Source organism: Antrostomus carolinensis, unplaced genomic scaffold (assembly GCF_000700745.2).
Source record: "Antrostomus carolinensis isolate BGI_N321 unplaced genomic scaffold, ASM70074v2 scaffold24766, whole genome shotgun sequence".
NCBI lineage: Eukaryota > Metazoa > Chordata > Aves > Caprimulgiformes > Caprimulgidae > Antrostomus > Antrostomus carolinensis.
The window spans coordinates 13,570-14,769 of NW_010324291.1; the positions used below are offsets into that span (position 1 = coordinate 13,570).

Here is a 1,200-nt window from a genome sequence, read left to right on the forward strand (position 1 = left end):
GGGGGGGGGGTGTGTGCGCGCCCCCTGCCACAGGGAAGCCTGTGCCAGGGCTGGGCTTGGCAGTGGCCGTGCCAGAGCTTGGTTTGATGTGCTGGTTCAGAGGGGACAATGTCACATGGGCTCAGGGCCATTTCTGGGCACCTTTGTGTCATTGTCAGCCCCCAGCTCTGCCCACCCTGGGGCAGGATCTGCAGTGCTGACGGGTGATGCTGGTGCCCACAGTCCAGCTGGTTCCCCAGTGCCGGCGTCTCACTGTCTTTCCACCTTGACCTTTGCAGAGGAGGACCAAGGAGCAGCGCCGGGCAGGGACCCTGGCAGCACATCAGCGGAGATCCCGGGTGGAGGGCGAGACCCCAGCCAGCCCACAGAGCCGGATGGAGCTGCCAGCACCCAGATACTCTCCATGACCCCGCGGGTGGGCACAGAGGGACCCACCGACACCTCGTCCGCGGTTGGGGCTGCAGCAGGTGACACGGAGCCTCCCGAGGGGTTTCTCCAGCCGCCCAGTCCTGTCACCCCTACGCACTGCCCCGACCCCCCGCGGGATGCTGTGGGGCGACCAGCCCACGCTGCCAGCTCTGGGGCACCAGGGCACCAGGTGACACCGCTGACCGGTGTCACCTCTGCCACCTCGACAGAGAGTCAAGAGCCTGGTGAGACCCCCCAACATGGCCATGAGGCTGGTGGGGCAAGGACCCCCATCCCCACTGCCGAAGACGCGGAGCTGTCAGGAGATGTGGCTGAAATCCCCAGGGTGCCCCCGCTGCCCCCCGCACCCTCGCAGCCACAGGAGGAGGGAGAGGAGCAGTCGGGGACCCTGTGGGTCCCCTCGCTCATGGCCCCGGGGGACGAGAAAAAAAAACCGCGGCAGAAGTGACGGCAGTCACACCATGGCACGAGGAGGACGTGCCACCACCCCCGGGTGCTGACCGTGGGATGCCTGCTGCATCTTTGGAAGAGGAGGAAGAAGAGGAGGAGGAGGAAGAACAACCCGCTCCCTCTGTTGCATCCGTGGAGGGTTTCCTTGCAGCCGTTCCTGGAGAACCAGGTGGGACCCACAGGGATGGCCTCACGTCTCCCCGTACTGGCAGCTCTGGGGTGGTTCCGATGGGGACCCCACTGGGGGACCCCGTCCCCAGCACGGCTGCACCCCTGCCCGCCCTCCCCACTGAACGCGCCAGCGTCGGGGCAGGCGCCCAC

At 67.1% G+C, this 1,200-nt stretch overlaps 1 protein-coding gene across 1 annotated transcript in view; it reads left to right on the forward strand.

The window, feature by feature from the left end:
- Positions 1-1,048, forward strand: part of LOC104527236 (brevican core protein-like) — a gene marked incomplete at its 3' end in the record, with an annotated part of 12,682 nt that extends 11,634 nt beyond the window's left edge. Inside the window, 2 exon segments of the mRNA XM_029085681.1 lie at positions 279-865; positions 868-1,048. Of these exon segments, the coding sequence (XP_028941514.1) occupies positions 279-865; positions 868-1,048 (768 nt within the window).
- Positions 1,049-1,200: the final 152 nt, after the last annotated feature.